At 40.9% G+C, this 16,577-nt stretch overlaps 2 protein-coding genes across 6 annotated transcripts in view; one reads left to right on the top strand and one right to left on the bottom strand.

Annotated features, from left to right (window-relative positions):
* Window positions 1-16,577, bottom strand: part of TMEM60 (transmembrane protein 60) — a 200,722-nt gene that overhangs the window by 117,558 nt on the left and 66,587 nt on the right. For 4 of the 5 annotated variants that reach the window (XR_009542026.1, XR_009542025.1, XR_009542028.1 and 1 more), the window contains exon 1: window positions 8,860-9,448. The gene's annotated coding sequence lies outside the window, so the exon portion shown is untranslated. Of the gene's footprint in view, window positions 1-8,859 lie in introns of those variants that run through there. The other variant, XR_009542027.1, reaches the window with a different exon arrangement.
* Window positions 9,379-16,577, top strand: part of RSBN1L (round spermatid basic protein 1 like) — a 62,048-nt gene continuing 54,849 nt past the window's right edge. Inside the window, exon 1 of the mRNA XM_060157216.1 lies at window positions 9,379-10,080. Coding sequence (XP_060013199.1) covers window positions 9,516-10,080 — 565 coding nt within the window. The 5' untranslated portion in view covers window positions 9,379-9,515. The remainder of the gene's footprint in view (window positions 10,081-16,577) is intronic.

Raw genomic sequence — 16,577 nt, 5'->3', positions numbered from 1 at the left:
TTTTTAGGGGAAGTAGTAGTATGAGATAAAAGCACTTGTGTCTACCAGCACCCTAAGAAACACTGCATCTTTTCTGAGTGTGTATTTTTGAAACATAATTTAATTAACTGAAATTTCTAAAAAGGCATGATCAATGTTTAGATTTAAAATTTTGACACTTTAGACTTCTGCTTCCTCTTGCAAGATAGGCTACATTAGAAAATTAGTTTAGTGTCAGGATGAACATGGAATTCCAGTTCATTTGTGAAAAGTTCCTTGTAAGGCTTTTCAAAGCATAGGATGAGGTAAAATGTCCACAAAGATGAGGCTTACGCAAGGCACTCAGTAAACATTATCCCCCTACCCACAGTGATGGTCTGCAAATGTGGCTGAAACAATGAAGCAGAGAACAGTTATTCTGGAGGTGAAGTTTTCCTGTTCAAGAACAAAGTAAAGTATAAGCAGCAAAGGAAATTCACAAATTGGGTACAGGGCTGGGTTTTCAATCTAGAAATTCTATGAATTTATAATCTTTCTTTACACCCTTTGCCACACTTAGGTTTCAAAGTCATAATATATACTTTGCCCTCTACCCACCAATTCTTAGCTAAAATAGTTCCCTCTTTCCAGAAAACTGACTAGTACCATAAAACTTAGGCTTGTCTTTTTAGAGATTTACAACACTGAGTAAGGCTCCTGTCATACATTTTACAGGCTTCCTATCCCTTTCTTAAAAATAAGTATCAAAGGATTTCCCTGGTGGCACAGTGGGTAAGACTCCATGCTCTCAATGCAGGGGCCCCGGGTTCAATCCCTGGTCAGGGAACTAGATGCCACATGCATGCAGCAACTAAGGAGCCCTCAAGCCGCAACTAAGGAGCCCACCTGCCACAACTAAGACCCAGCACAACCAAATAAATAAATAAGTATCAAAATGATCTGATGTCCTTCCATACAAAAATTCTGGCAGCAAAATTAACCTGCCAAGAGATGTTACAGATGGTTTCTATTTACTCTGTTTGATCCCTTTTATTCTTTCTGCCTTCTTCCTGCTCTGTGGTGGCTGCTGACTCTCCAACAAAGCCTTTAAGCAGCAGCCATTGCCTCACCTACAATTTTCAACTTGCCCCAAACTTGAGTACATATGCGAACTGGAAAGACTGTGATTGAGCAAGCAGTTAAGTCATATTTGTTGTAAAATATCAGTGGTTAAGAGGTGAGAGTTCAACTCACCTGCATTGTTGAATTAGAAAAATACAGGCTGAAAGTTTCACATCTTGATAGTTAAGGCCCTTTCTTTTCCCCCTTACCCAAGTTCCAGGCAGGAGAGAAAGGGGGAAGGGCAAAGGGGTTAAGTGCCCCCTCCCACCCTGAAAGGAGCTGTCCTGAAAGCCTCACCCAGACTTCCATGACATCACTGCCATCCCTAGGAATGAGGGAGGTTGGGCAGTCTACATTTTTGTTTGTTTGTATTTTTTTACCTAGGCACGTTGCACCTGAATGAAATAAAGTTCAGGTAGTAGGAAGAAGGGGGAAAACAGATACTAGACATCTCTGCCACAGACATACTGAGTTTGAGGTGCTTTTGATATATCTGTGGAAGATGCTGAGTGGTTAGGTCACAAACACAGAGGACCAGCCAGGTTAACAGATATACGCTGGGGAACTGTCACTATAAAAACAATTTACTGACATTATGGGCATTTTTGAGATTGGCCAAGAAAAGGAATAATGTGAGGGAAAAAATGCCCTTAAATTGAAACTTGAGAGTCTCCAGAGGAGGAGCCTATAAAATATTGTGAGAAGGAGCTGATATGATGAGTCTGAAATGTTTTTGAGATACTCAAGTGAACTAATAGTTGCACTTGAATTTGAATGATAATTTTCTCCTGGTGTCCCCACATCCATCCTTTATTTATTAAAAATTTTTATCTTGGATACTATATGGCTAAACAAATGCTATTTGGGTACTTTAACTTTTTCTTGTAACCTGATCTCATAATAATTAATTGCCTTTTAATTAATTAATTAATTTATTTATTTGGCTGCCCCGGGTCTTCGTTGCAGTATGCGAGACCTAGTTCCCTGACCAGGGATCGAACCCGGGCCCTCTGCACTGGGGATGCGGAGTCTTAACCGCTGGACCACCAGGGAAGTCCCGCCTTTTATTTTTTTAACCAGAGTTACTTTAATTATTTCTGTATGCAACACCTCTACTTACAACACAGAGCATATCTCAACTCTGGGACCTCAAATAGGTTGTTTTTTACCTCTTAAATTTAAGAATGATTATAACCAGGGTGAGGGAAAAGATTTACATAATCATCACAGAGCCCAATGTTGGTGGATGCCAGAGAAATTAATGGTGAATCTATGGTTCAGTGGGTTCTTTTGTCATATATGTATACATGGATTCAAACTTGAGAGGGATCTTATCTGTCAGCAGAAAGGGCAAAAATATAATGTTATGCACGTTAATAAGTTTCCTTTTCTATAGTTAATTCCAATCGTTCTTTTAACAGGTTAGGTGTGGATGGATGCAATGCTGGTCAATAGGTTTTTTACTTCAACAGTAAAACAGAAAGTTTTCAGATGAATACAAAGAAACTGGTCCTAGACATTATGTTTTGTTCCAGTTTGATAGAGTTCTTTTTGAAGTTTATTCAGAGTTAACTCCAAGATTCTGAAGACAGCTATGGAAGAATCAAAATTGACCCTCTTACCCCTGTTACTACTCTGTTATCTAAATAGACCTTTCTTCCTACAGGACAAGATTATGTCAGTGTTTTTCTTACAGCCCTGACCATCCCTGTATGAGGGGGACACCCATAAAATCTCATGCGATAAACCTGGCATTGTTTCACTATTCAGATCTGCAGCTAGAGCTATTCTGCTCTTTTGGAAAAGAGTTATAGAAATGTATTCTGAGTTGTATGAATTTTCAATGCATCACTGTACTAATATCAATATATTAAGAAAGAGTAAAACTAATAAACTAAGAAACAGTCACTATGACTGAAATGCATATGTAGGTATAACTAGATTCATCAGAAAGCTAAAATTTTGACTTTTTTTTTGGCTGTACCATGTGGCATGTGGGATCTTAGTTACCTGACCAGGGATTGAACCTGCAACCCGTGCAGTGCAGGCATGGGGTCTTAACCACTGGACTGCCAGGGAAGTCCATTGATTTTTTTGTGGATATACTACTGCATCACTATAGAACTATTCTATTAGTTTCTGGTGAAAAACATCTAAATTAGTTAATCAAAATTCAGGCTGAGTCATTAATTGATTTATCCATTCAATAACCATTTGGTGGGTGTCTAATGTATACAAGGCATTTGCTAGATTCCAGAGATACAGTGGTGAGTAAGAGTGAATAAGAAAGATGTGGTCCCTGTCCCCATGGAGCTTACTATTTACTGAGGGAGACAAATGATAAAGAGTAAGGAAATAATTGTAAAATAATTATAAACTGTGATAGGTGCTCTGAAAGAAAGAGAATGCTGTGACCAAGAATAATGAAAAGAGGAAGGCCTGTAATGACATCTGAAAGAAGAGTTAGAGGTGGGAGGGAAGAAGTGTTCCAGGCAGGGAACTAGTCTGGGCCAAGGGTCTTAGGCAGGACTGGGCATGATCAAGGAACAGAGAGAAAGCCATGTGACTGATGCAGCAGGAGCAAAGGGGAGTGTGGAAGAGATGTTCTTTCCATTTTTCCACATGATATAAAGGTAGAAATCAAAGGCAGAAATCAAAATCCTAGAGCAAGAGTCAGCAAACTATATATTGCAGTCCAAATCTAGCCTGCCTATTTTTATAGTTTTACTGGAACACAGCCATGCCCACTCATTAATATATTGTCTATGGCTGCTTTTGTGCTACAAGCAGTAGTTGCTAGAGAGACATGTGGTCTGCAAAGCCTAAAATATTTACTATCTGGCTCTTTACAGAACAAGTTTGCTGGCTCCTGTTAAGTGTGGACTAAATTAGAACTGACAACATGAAAGTTGAAAAGATCAGGCTTTCCTAAGGCATAGAACCACCCTTTATAACTGGTCAATGTTGATTCACAAAAGAAAGACACATAAAGATGTGCAGGTCAGTGTGATAGAGTAGGACTTTGAGATTTCCATGCCAGAAGGGTAGAAGGGATGTCTTTAAGGTTAATACAGGGTTTCATAAAGCAGAGGGGGGACTTCCCTGGTGGTGCAGTGGTTAAGAATCCGCCTGCCAGTGCAGGGGACACGGGTTCAAGCCCTGGTCCGGGAAGATCCCACATGCTGCGGAGTAACTAAGCCCGTGCGCCACAACTACTGAGCCCACGCTCTAGGGCCCGCAAGTCACAACTCCTGAGCCCGTGTGCCGCAACTACTGAAGTCTGCGCGCCTAGAGCCCATGCTCTGCAACAAAAGAAACCACCGCAATGAGAAGCCCACGCACGGCAAGGAAGAGTAGCCCCCGCTCACCGCAACTAGAGAAAGACCGTGTGCAGCAATGCAGACTCGACACAGCCATAAATAAATAAATTAAAAAAAAAAAAAAAAAAGCTCGGGGTGTCAGGAACCTGGACAAGGCCAGAGGATAGTATACTGCAGAGCAAAAATCAGTTAGGCTCAGGAATACTGGAGGACATTATACACAGAGAAAACCAGATTCTAGGAGGACAGCTCTAAACACTGCTAACACACATTTATCGTGGCTACGAGTTCACATATATTTGCTTAGTATCTGTCTATTCTAGCAATTGACAAAGGAAGGGCCCTGAGTTAACAAACAAACAAAACTCTCAAAGGCTACCTTATCCGAAGTTAAGTCACTTTTTTCTAGATCAGAAGTCAGACTGGGTTACGTGACCCACAGATATGTTGTGTCTGGCTTGCACAGGTTCTTAGGAAACCTCACATTTAAAAAATCTAGATATTTAGCAAGTAGGCCTGCTTCATTTCCATATAGGAACAATCAGCAATGTACCTTGTAGATAAGGCATATAATTCCCAGTTTCCACAGTCCTCACCACTTCCTATTATATTATAGTCAACCTGCCTTATTATTTTTTTAACCTATCAAGACCATTTGATTGTAACCTCTGATCCTCATCTTACCATAAAGATCAAAACTGCTCTTTATATACTTCTTTTCAACATTTGTTTTCTAACCATGTCCCAGATACTATGCATACAAATATAAATAATGCATCATCCCTGCTCTTACGGAGGCTCTCAGGCTAGAAGCAGAGAACACTGAGTTAAATGCTCCTAGGCAGAATGATGATGGCACAAAGGAACGATCAACTCTGATTTGGCAGGGCAGGAAGCACAGTACTAGGGAGATGCTTGAACCCAATCTTGGAGGGGTATGACAGGCAGAATGCACAGAGCGACAAAGAATGCCACTCTTTTGGCAATTACACATAGTTCAGAATAGATGAAACAGAGGAAAGCTGTAGGAGAGTGACAGAGAAAGGAGTGCTGGGGTTATATCAAGAATGGCTTGGGCTCCCCTGGTGGCACAGTGGTTGAGAGTCCGCCTGCCAATGTAGGGGACACGGGTTCGTGCCCCGGTCCAGGAAGATCCCACATGCCACAGAGCGGCTGGGCCCGTGAGCCATGGCCGCTGAGACTGCGCGTCCGGAGCCTGTGCTCCGCAATGGGAGAGGCCACAACAGTGAGAGGCCCGCGTACCGCAAAAAAAAAAAAAAAAGAATGGCTTGTATTTACACTGGGAAGTGTGACTTTTATCCCATATGCCAAAGGGAATTAGTGAAGAGACTGAGGCATAATCAGGTTAATATTTTAGAAATATAATTTTGGAAGCAGCATGGAGGATAGTTTAGAAGATGGAAGACTTACAGTTAGGAAGGGATCATTGACAAAATCCAAGCTGGCTTGAGGCCTGAAGGCAAGAGGCAGCAGTGGGAATGGAGAAGAGAAACTGGCTAGAGACAGTGACTGACTTAACGCAGAGGGTGAGAGAAAAAAAGAAGTCAAAGAAGAGTCCCAGGCTTGTAGCTTGAATGTTAACGTGGATAAAAAATGCAGGAGAATGACACATGGGAGGATGAGAATGGATGATATAAAATCTGAGGTGTAAGTGGCTACAAAAGGGGCAGCATACATTTAGCATCTGGATAAGAGTCAGGAATCGGGCAGAAGGTCAAGGCAGGAGAGAAAGACTTGGGAATTGACAGCATTTCTAATAAATCAGAAGACACTGCGATGCGTAATATCACATAGAGGTATTTAGAGTCAGATAAAGAGCAATGACATAACCCTAAGAATCCCCAACTCCCCAATAAAAATTAATTAAAATAGCATATGAGAGAGAGAGAGAAAAAAAGTACAGTCTGTGTCCTCAGAGGGCAGCCAGGTGTCAGACAAGAAGATGGAGAACCAGGGTACAGGGTAGTATGTTTTCAATAGAGCTGTTAGCTGTTAGAGGAGGAATGAAAAGAGGTGGGAGAGATAATAAGTGAGTAAACAACAACAAGTGAAAAGAAATGAGGACAAGAAGAAAAGGAACCAGCAAGTTAGGAATCTAGTCTTGACAGGGAGAGAAGGCTTCTCCAAGGAAGTGAGGCTTAGCTTGAGCTGAGATCCAAAGGATGTGATGTCTCATAGGTACCTCATGTTCATCAGGTCCAAGATCAAAGAGCATCCCAAACTTGTCACTCTTCCAGTGTCTCCTAGCTCAGTGAATGGTCCCACTGTCCATCAAGTCACGCAGGTTAGAAATGTAGGAGGTATTAATGACATCTGCCTCCCTTATGCCCATTATCCAAATCATCACATAAGCATCAGGTAAAGAGAAAAGCAGTTGGGTAGAGGAAACAACATATATAATATTCCTAAATTGTAAGACAGTATGGTGCATTCTGGAAATTGAAGACCTTTTACTTTGAGATAGAAGAGGAAGGGGCTAGATCATGATGGGTTTTGTTGGTCAGTTAAGGATTTTGTTCTTTATCCTAAGAGAAATGGAAGCCTTTGATGGGTCTGAAGCAAGGAAAAGTGACAAGATCAGATTTATCTTTGAAAAGTGCATTCTGGGTAGAATGGTAGGCAGACTGGAGAAAACTGGAGTATAAGAAGACCAGAAAAAAGGCTACTGTTGTCATCCAGGTGAGAGGGGTGGTACTTGGAATAGGGTACCAACAATGGACATGGAGAGAAGTGGATGGTTTTAGTGGTAGTAGAGATTAAGCCAGTAGGAATTGGTGACAGTAGTGGGAATTCTCTCCTAGTTTAACGTTGTTAGGAATGACCTAGTTGTAAGGGAATGGCTGATTACATGGGAGAAAAGACAGATAATTGAGCATGTTTTGTAACAGTACTGCCCTTAGACCTGAGTGAGTACCCTCCTCCTGCTGCAAAGGACAAGGAGTCCATGAGATCAAGGGGCCATGTCTGTCCCTTGAGCCTGCACTCCTCTTTCAGAGTGGCTAGATCTGAGGGCAGATGGAGCAGCTGATTACACATCACTATTTGCAGGGGGTTCAAGATGTGGACATAGCTTGGACATGCTGGGTGAGGTGGGTGAAGAAGTTGGGAATGGGAAGAGAACAGGGTCGGTCTGAGGACTCCAGAAGTCCAAGAATTCTAAATTTAAACCTGGCTTTCCAGATCATTATTTAAGTAGATTTGCCAAGGTAGGAGAGTAGAATATATTTTTAATAATAGTTTGTTATCTTGATTTATAACTTAAATATTTAGACACACGGTCTGTGAACCTCCATAACCACACTCTTGCTCAGGCTCTATAAATTTAGGGTCTGCCTTGATAAGAGTGTATAAAAGAATATAGTGCAATTAGTAACGAATTCAGGTGAGAGTCCACTTTAGCTGGGCCCTTAAGAAGTCAGATTTTCCAGACTTCTGCAGGGAAGATAAGGGTATAAATGGTGCAAATTTACAGGCACTATATTATGTATATAAGAGACACTCTCATATCTGGAGGGCCAACAATTAAGCAGTTATTTTAATTGTAATAATTTCAGTGTGATTTTGAAAAGCTTCTTAAATACAGCCGAAGTTTAGGGCGCAGAAGGGATCTTAGTAATCATGTAATCAAATATACTCACTTAATAAATGAAACAGAAGTTCAGACAGATAAAGAACACCCTGACTGAGGTCACAAAGCTAGTCAGTAGCAGATGATTTCCAGCTCCATAATCTCTGTCCACACTTTTCAGTAAGACATCTACTGTCAGTCAATTCCAACTACACAGCTTACACTGCTTTCATTGCTATGCATTAAAGTACAGTGAATAGTTTTCATTACTTTAAAAATTTGATGCACCTCAAAAAAAGTCTATAAACCAATATTAAATTTTGACTCCAAAATATTATTAAAACCAATCCCCTTTACCCCTCAAAAGTGAAAACAAAATAAAGAATTCCAACTTCATGAGGTCACGAGAACTGGTAATTCTGGAAAGTTACTTTTAATTGTTTTCCACAAAGTTACAGGCAGCTTAGGGCACCTTTTGGGACTCAAAATATCCTCTGACTGGTCATCTCCTCATTTGACTACTTTTATTTTTACATCTGTTCCTTTGACTTCTTCGTCTCATGTAAGACCTTAGAGTAAAATTATAATCGTACTCTTCACTTGGTTGCAATTACTGTAACCCATCTTCTCAAATTCCTTATCTTCTAAGGTACAATTCACAGCACGCGCTTACAAAACATCTAACACTCAGACTGCTAACTAAACGCTAAAATACACACTTAAAAAAAAAACTTGCTTTTCAAACATCTATAAATATCGCTAGTGAATTTTTCTTAGCGAATCTGAGTTATAATAATGATAATAAAATTAAAAGCTTTAACGGTCTAATCACAAGCGCTTGAAAAAAAAAATTCTCCAGGAGAGTCTTACCTTCAAGCTCGGTAGTAATCCGAAAGTTCTAGGTGTGCAGAAGTTACCTCCCTCAAAGCATTAGAGATGACGATCTTAGCAAAAGAGTAACACATCTTGTCAGGACACCAAGTGACTTTTAGCTCCTCCCATCAATCGACTACTGCCTAACAGAAGGAAGGATTTAATTTCCGGCAAAATTTTCTCCTCGGAGCTGAGAATCTGCGAAATTCGGCTTTCTGAGCGGGAAAAGGCAGGGGAGGGACCAAAAGGACCCCCCAGAGAAAAAGGAAGGGACAGTGGTATAAGACAAAGTCGACGAGGCAGAGACGAGCGCAGGGCCGGGGCAGACTTTGGGGTCTGGAGTTGGGGTTCTCTCAGACACTCACTGGGCACCCGCGTTCACGCTGACGACAACTGGACGACCCTCCCCTCACAGCTTGCTCCGCCATTAGCCGCGCCCCGCGGCCCTGTGACCTCCAAAACTGGTACGCTTGGCGATTCCCCCCACAACTTCGGCTCCAGACTCGCGCTTTTGATTGGTTCTTAAGATATCCCTCAGCGTGGCTCGCCCAATGGAGGGCCCGGCCGCTCCGCCCCTTCCCTGCCCCCTGAGGAGAGCCCGCCCCTGCCCGGCGCCTGGGAGCGGAGGAGAGTAAATACAACAGGAGCGCAAAATGGCGGAACCGCCGAGCCTAGTGCACTGCGCCCCGGCCGCCGTCTCGGAGAAAGAACCGTTTTCCAAGCTGCAGCCCCCCTCCCGGGACCCGCCGGGTCCTCTGTCTGCCAAGAAGATCCGGACTGAGGAGAAGAAGACGCCGCGGAGACTGAACGGAGAAGGAGGCAGCGGCGGCAACAGCAGGCAGCTGCAGTCTTCCGCGGCACCTTCGCCTCAGAGCTATGGCAGCCCTGGGTCTTGGAGCTTCGCCGCTCTGTCTGCTGCCCCCTCCCCGTCCTCTGCTCGGAGCAATTTCTCTTTCTCCGCTGGCACGGCCGTCCCCTCCTCAGCCTCTGCTTCCTCGTCCCAGCCGGTGCCGCGCAAACTGCTGGTCCCTCCTACGCTGCTGCACGCTCAGCCTCACCATCTCCTGCTGCCGGCCGCCGCCTCCTCAGCCAACGCCAAGCCGCGCAGACCCAAGGAGAAGCGAGAGAAGGAAAGGAGGAGGCACGGCCTCGGCGGGGCAGGCGAGGCCGGCGGGGCAGCCCGCGAGGAGAATGGGGAGATGAAGCCGCTGCCGAGAGGTGGGTGCCGGCGCCGGGTGGGGGGAAGGGAGGGCGCCCCGGGTCCTCGCCACCCGCTCGCGCCCGCGGGGCCCAGGCAGGGGGAGCGCGGGGGCCGCTTGCGCCAGCCTGGAGGGGGCGGGAGGCGTCCGGTTCTCCCTCGGAGATTTTGCGGTCCCCATGGGGACAGGAAATGGAGCCTGTAATTTCGGTAGCATCGAGGGGGATGGCTGAAATCTATTTTCTGTATCGTTTCTGCCTCGATAATGCGCGGCAGGATTTGTAGAATTCGATGTAGAGGACCCGCCTAGGTGTGTTTCGCTACAGAGGGAGATGGGAGGGAATGGGATCGCAAAGGGTTTGGTCCTGTAGAAGATGCTTGATTATTAGACCGTTTAGACGTGATCACGGAATTTGTATTTGTGACACAGGCTCCAACGCCAGAAAATCCTGTCAAAAAGAGGGGTGTGGAGCGCATTGGCGTCAGCTGGAAGCTACCAGAGGCCTGAGCTTTTCATCCCTATTAGGGAAATGAGGTAGTGTGCAGGGCCCGGAGTGTGCTGTTTCATAAGGTACCCTCCCTCACCCTCCTCTCCGCTCCGTATTCTTAAGTGTTGTGAGTGGTCCTGTTTGAAATACCACCCTTCAGAAAGAATTTTCAGCCATATTCTTTTTTTCCTGCAGCAAATGATAAAATCCAGGAGCATTGACGTTTTTTGGCCAGACCAAGTACTTGCTGCAAAATGTTTTAGCATCAGAGAAAGGCAAATTCTTAAGCGTTCTTTTCAGACACGACTGCGCGGTTTTCTTTTAAAAAGTAGGCTAGTCATATAATTTTCAGGAAGTATTTCTATAAAATAGATGGTCCTACCTATTTAGATGTTTGATACACAGTTTTGACAGTGGTACAACGTGGAGACTGGTTGAAAATTAGATCTTTATGTGATCAAAAGCTTAAAGCACGTAGTGATCTTTATTATAAATGTACATTGATACACAGTATTGTGAAAGTATTTTTGTTTGTTTTAGGAAAAATGAAATGTCAAGCAGTTTTAGCGTTGCTGATCTAATGGTACCTTAGATCATGAAAAATTCTCTGTTTGAATTAGAAAGGTATATTTTCGCAATTTTTAAAAATGTTGTGCATGAGTATGTAGCAACAGCGTTACTTTTTTGATATTTTGCCTGTAGCAAAGCTTTGACATCTAAGCATAGGCATCAGGTACTCTGACACAAGGTAAAGGATCCCTCAGCTTTGGAGAGTGTTGTTTCCAGGAAAGTGGTTTTGAGGATGGAATTTATATGACTTTTAGGCTGGGATTTTAGGTGATTCGTATTTTAAAGCAATTTTGTTTTAATAATTACATTTAAAATTTGAAAGTGCCTGGAAGTCAGCATTTGCAGCTCAATATCAGTCTTATTTGTGATGTGTAAACAGTGTATTTGCTCTTCTAAGTTCTTTGAATGAGAACATGAATATGGGTATAACATTGTCGACGTATTGGAATGGCTGAAAATAAATAAGTAAGCATTCTTTAACAATTCTCTGGAGCACATAAATTGCTTTTAAAGTGAAATGGCTGTTAAAGAGAAAGTTTTCTAGTCTTTTAAATTACATTTAGAATCCTCCTTTTGAAGGCTACAGCTTACATTATTAAGCCTGAATATAAGCAATGATAGCTTTTATTCCATGATTTATGTAGGTTTTTTGAGTAGTGACTAGGTAGTAACACTATGGTAAGATTTTCTTTTCTTTCTTTCTTTTTTTTAATGGAAATGCTGCTATTTTATAGAGGAATAACTAAAAATCAATGAGAAGGATTGCTTTTCAGTGTCTTGGTGATACATTTAATGGTGAAAATCTTTACCTCTTAATTTGGGAAGTACTCATATCCTGAAGTTCAGATTTAACTGAATTGAGGTTCTGTTTTATTCAACTAAGAAATTTTTTAAGCAACAGAAGTATTAAAATAACAAAATTATATACATGCATTTAATATAGATATAATTGCAAATATAAAAGTCCTAATTTGCAATACATTCCTCATTTTTCTGCGTTTTTTGTGAAAGTCTTAGTGAATGGATGACCACGTGTCTGTAGTTTTAAGTATATATCTCTTTTTGGTATTGCTCTAAGTTGGATAGTTGATAGGATAGCACATAGGATAGTTCAGTGACTCCCACAATTATCCCATAGATCATTGATTGACCAATCTTGATCAGAACTGGAAATTAGTTATAAAGACACCAAAGCAAGGAAAATAAATCCTTCTCTCAAAAAACAAACAAAATCCCCAAAACCATCCAAAAGATGCAGCCCCCAAACTCCATTAAGCAATTAAACTCCTGTATTTATTTGTAGTAGTTTTTTTTAAAGTCTTTAGTCAGAACTGCTAAATTTTTACATTGACTACCATTCTAACAGAAGTTATTTGGATTAAATGAAAGTGTGTGTATGAAAGGCAGGGCATTTAGTAAATGTTGAGTCAGAAGCATGATGATTTTTTTTTAACCCCATAGTAAATAAAAGATGGGTCAATCCAGATAGAGGAAGGATCGTTGACAGTAGATCTGAAAGTTAGGAGTGATGAACAGGAAGGTTATAAAAGCATACCAGTCTAGGTCCATTTAGCATAAGGGTTGATGCCTTACAGACCTAAAACCTCTGAGGCCATCTAGTCATAGTACTGTAGCCGACTTGCATGACAGCCTGAGTCATCAAGTAAAAGTTAAATTTATTTCTTATAAAAAGAAAAGTGCAAACCATTTTAGATTTTTTTAAATTAGTTTTATTTTTTAATTTATTTTTAAAATTTATTTATTTATTTTTGTCTGCGTTGGGTCTTCATTGTTGCCCACGGGCTCTCTCCAGTTGCGCCAGCGGGGGCTACTCCTCGCTGCTGTGTGCAGGCCTCTTATTATGGTGGCCTCTCTTGTTGCAGAGCACAGGCTCCAGGCGCCTGGACTTAAGCCCTTGTGGCTCATGGGCTCTAGAGCACAGGCTCAGCAGCTGTGGTGCACGGGCTCCGTTGCTCCACGGCATGTGGGATCCTCCTGGACCAGGGCTCGAACCCGTGTCCCCTGCATTGGCAGGCGGACTCCCAACGAGTGAGCCACCGGGGAAGTCCTAGATTTTTAAAACTATGAAATAAAAGTTTTGGTGTATAAAGAGGTAAACTACTAAAGAGTTCGCAGCCCATTTTCCTGTAAGACTGAATAAATTATTAACTGGTAAATGTGGAAGGTAAAAGTGAACATGTGCTGAAGGTGTCCAACATTTAGAATTACAACAAACAGGGACTTGTGTGGTGGTCCAGTGGGTAAGATTCCGTGTTCCCAGTTCAGGGGGCCCAGGTTCGATCCCTGGTTGGGGAGCTAGGTCCCACATGCATGCTGCAACTAAGAAGTCCGCATGCTGCAACTAAGAAGTCCACATGCTGCAACTAGAAGATCCTGTATGCTGCAGTAAAGATCAACTGAGGATGCCACATGCTGCAACGAAGACCCCGTGTGCCACAACTGAGACCAGGCATAGCCAACATAAATATAAATATATACATAAATATTAAAAAAAAAGAATTATAGCAAACAATAGAACAAACGTATTACTAGATAATAAGCTGCCTTAACTGATTCCAGTAACCAGTAAAACTTGTATAGATCTTCTAATTTTTGTTAGAATTTTTGCTTTGCATTTATTACCTTATTTCCTTAAAATGACCCTGTGAAGTAGCCCAAGACAAAACCAGTGCATTTCACTAAATTTTTGCCTTGAAAGTGTAGTTACAGAATTTAATGAAAATAGAGGCTTTCCTTAGAATTGAATAATTTGAGGTATGTAATTATCAATGATTTTAAAGGGATAAATGTTAAAAGATTTTTCAAACTAGGCTTTTCCTCCATCTTTCTAATACTGTTATTCTGCAATTTCAGGTTAAATTCACGTTGAGAGTTTTCATCATTCCAACCAAATATTTGTCACTGCTGAGATAGTAGTTTACTATGATTTAGTTTTCCCGTGTAACCTTTTGCTTTTCATGCCTTGTTTTTTCATTTGCTTAGTTTTGTCTTTCTGTATCCTCCAGCAGCTCGGTAAAATGCTTCTCAGTACAATTTTCCACATGGTCAAATCTGTCACATAAACTTACCACTTCCACTTATTCCTGTAGTCATCCCTTCTGTAGCTGTCCTTCCTGCTTTATTCTGGATTGTTTTCTGTTTAGGCCTGCTGCAAAGCTGTTATCTTGGGACATTCTGGGAATTTTTTTCACTTTTGTTGAGTCCCTTTTTTCCTGGATCCCATGCCTTCCTTTTAGTTTATTCCTTCGTTTTGGTTTCTCTACTATTACTGTGAAAGAGTGCATGAGATATTTTGGGGGGGTTCGTTTTTACCCTCACACTTGACTGTTGGGCTGTTGAGTCACACTTGACTGTTGGAAATCATTTTTCCTTAAAAGTTTGGAGGTGTTCCTTTATTGCTTGGCTTCCAATGTTGATGCTGAGAAATTTGATCTCCAAAAAACTGTCTTTTGTCCTATCTGGGAGATTTCAACCCTTTCACTGAATTTTAAAATTTCAGGTATCTTTAAAAAAAAAAAAGTGTTATGAGCTCTTCTTTATTTCTGTATTATAGTATCTTGTTTCTTTTTCATGGGTACAGCATTTTCTGTTATCTCTTCAAGGATATTAATTACAGTTTCTTTGACATTTTCTTCCATGCCTTGCATTGTTTTTGGTTCTTCTTTTTTCTGTTTTGGTCTTTTTTTTTGTTGTTGAAGGCTTTCTTCAGATCTGTGTGATCCTTCAGTTCCTTCATATTCAAGAGAATGTTGCAAAACTAATTGAAAGCTCACTGGGCATGCATGAGCATAGCTTAGTGACTAATGAACTCCCTTGTTTTTATCTTTATTTTTTCTTCTCTAGGTGGTGGGTAAGAAGGCTTTCAGTTTCTTCAAATAATGGTCCTTCATTTTTCTGTCCGTCTGCATAAGTGGAATAATGGAGTGAGGCGAGGATTGGCAGAAGTAATGAGTATTGATGGCAGAGTTCTAGTGCTGGGTGGAGGAAGAAAGCTACTACAGGTCTCACCAATTTCTGAATTTTCACTTAGTCTCCTTGTATTCATACCAGCACTCGCTTTTCCCTTTTTCTGTGTGTGTCGCCCCTGAGGCTGGAGCCACGGTGTGATTCAGTTTTGCTGAACACCTCTCATTCCCTTAGGAGTGTGGGGGTGGGAGCGTGGGCGGGGGGGTGAAGCAGTGTGGTTCTGTCATCTTGCCTTTCCCAGCACCTCCCATTTCTAAGCCCTTCTGGGGTGCTGCAGAGTAAACAGGGTTCTTTGTCATTATTTCTTTCTATAGGGACTTACCTTCTTCCATTTATGCCAGGTCATTTACCATTCCACCATCAACGTTCTGTCTTTATATATTATATCTCAGGTTACAGTTACAGTATCTCCTAGTTACATTAAAGGTGGAATTTATGTTTCTAGTTCTTTTTCTCCCTATTGTTGTGGTATGTTTTTCAAGAAGAGATCTTAAATTTTAGCCTTATTTTGATTTGTTCCTATTTGTGGGACACTGGTGAAATCACTTAATCTTTTCGAGCTCATACTCATCTGTTATTATCGGTGTCCACAGCATGGTTAGAATTACATGAGCCTGGTATATGGTAGGCATTTGTAGGGATATTAGTTCCTAACCATTCTTTCCTGTATAACACATTGGACATGTTTAGTTTCACTGAATTCATGGGTATGTATAACCTGTATAGTTTTCCCATTGGTATCCTGGTTTCTGAGAATTTTTGGTATTAGTATGAACCATACTAACTTGCTGAAAGAAGTTTATATGTCAGAGGTTTCCAGTTATTATAGTAAATGTCATTAATTTTTCACCATCCTCAAATGAATTAAAGTTTCAAATTACAGATAAACTACTTAAAATAGGATATTGAAAAGATAATGATATTTTTTCAGTTAGAGTAAAAAGAATTCTGATGAAATAATTGTGGCTTATATAAAATCTGTGTGTGTGTGTGATTAAGGAGAATTAATAATAAATGTACACTCTTACCAACTAAACTAATTTTTTATCACTTTAAACATTTTTATTTCTGAAGGTACATTAAACTTTGTACTTTTTTTGAATTTTAGATTTAAAATATTTAACTTTTTTTTGAAAATATTCAACTTTTTATCATGAAAAAAATTTAATTAATACAAAAGAAACCAGAACAGTATAATTTTGGTTTTCTCCTTTGAGGATAATGAAAATGTCAGAATTAGTAAATTCTGTCAAGCTTTTTTGAGATGGGCCACAAGCTGATGCAGTGAGTACTTAGGTGCAATTTGTGCTAGAATATAAGCTTCTTGAGGACAGAAACAACAAAAATAAGAACAAGGGTTAACATTTATAGAACTATGTACTGAGCACTTTATATAGATTTTTATTTAATTTTCACAACTTCTTTAAAGTTTAGTTAGATAGTAGACTTTTGAAATTGCTTTATGGAAGCTC

This window comes from Lagenorhynchus albirostris, chromosome 8, assembly GCF_949774975.1.
Source record: "Lagenorhynchus albirostris chromosome 8, mLagAlb1.1, whole genome shotgun sequence".
Lineage (NCBI taxonomy): Eukaryota > Metazoa > Chordata > Mammalia > Artiodactyla > Delphinidae > Lagenorhynchus > Lagenorhynchus albirostris.
Note: the sequence above shows the minus strand (reverse complement) of the source record. Positions and strands in the feature narration are given on the sequence as shown.